The sequence below is a fragment of the Camelina sativa genome, unplaced genomic scaffold (assembly GCF_000633955.1).
Source record: "Camelina sativa cultivar DH55 unplaced genomic scaffold, Cs unpScaffold03324, whole genome shotgun sequence".
Taxonomy (NCBI): domain Eukaryota; kingdom Viridiplantae; phylum Streptophyta; class Magnoliopsida; order Brassicales; family Brassicaceae; genus Camelina; species Camelina sativa.
In genome coordinates this window covers 1-834 of record NW_010924426.1, presented here as the reverse complement: position 1 = coordinate 834, position 834 = coordinate 1, and the positions used below count along the sequence as shown (strand labels likewise).

At 38.0% G+C, this 834-nt stretch overlaps 1 protein-coding gene across 1 annotated transcript; it reads right to left on the bottom strand.

Annotated features, from left to right (window-relative positions):
- Positions 1-5: 5 nt before the first annotated feature.
- On the bottom strand, positions 6-830 carry LOC104774512 (palmitoyl-acyl carrier protein thioesterase, chloroplastic-like; the record flags this gene model as incomplete). Its single annotated transcript, XM_010499094.1, has 4 exons — positions 6-65; positions 153-324; positions 464-577; positions 799-830. Coding segments are annotated over 4 exons (378 nt in total), but the record flags the coding sequence as incomplete, so codon positions are not given.
- Positions 831-834: the final 4 nt, after the last annotated feature.

Sequence of the window (834 nt, the reverse complement as noted above, 5' to 3'; positions counted from 1 at the left end):
AGGATCCACCCAATGTACTTTACATTATTCACATGCTGGTTAACATCAAGGTCACTCCATCGCGGCTGGAAAAAGATAATTACCAAACCGTAAGAGAGTTTTAGATGCTGGGAATCAGTTTGATGAAACGTATAGCAGATAAATATACTCACAGTAAGACCAGATCGAACAAAGTCAGCAGTCTTGTCATCAAGTTTTGTTAACTTTCTGCTGTCCTCGGTAAGGACAGGGTCAGAATTCACAAAATAAGGTTCTATTTCCCCTCGAACCTCTTCAGGAATCTTTGACAATCTCCTTGTCAGTTTATTCATCATCACCCAAACACTGCAAAAGAATATTTTGCAATAATTCTATCAAATATGAAACAGAGAGCACAGACATCAACAGCTACATCAGAAAGACCAATGAATGGTCACTTGCAGATAACGAGAATAGATTGACTTAGCCTAGAGTAAAATCTAACCTTGATGCTCGTGTTAAGGTTTCTCCAGTATTGCAATCCCGAACTAGCCAATCACGACGCATACCATTCTTTCCAGACTGACTGACCCATGTATCAACTTCAACAACATCTCCCCTGTGAGACATATATTGAATAAGCAAATGAGTTACGATGCAATAAAACGCAATATCAACTAGCCATAAATATGTAGAATCGGAAGTGATTATATGAACAAACGACGCAGCGTATACATTATTTTCTCAAACCTGGTTATAAGAAGTGATAGCATATTGAAGTTTATGCAGGAGAATCTGGATAACTCACAACAAAAGAAGAGATTTTCGGGAATAGCTTACCAAGTAGGATATTTATCAACAACAACCTGCATACGA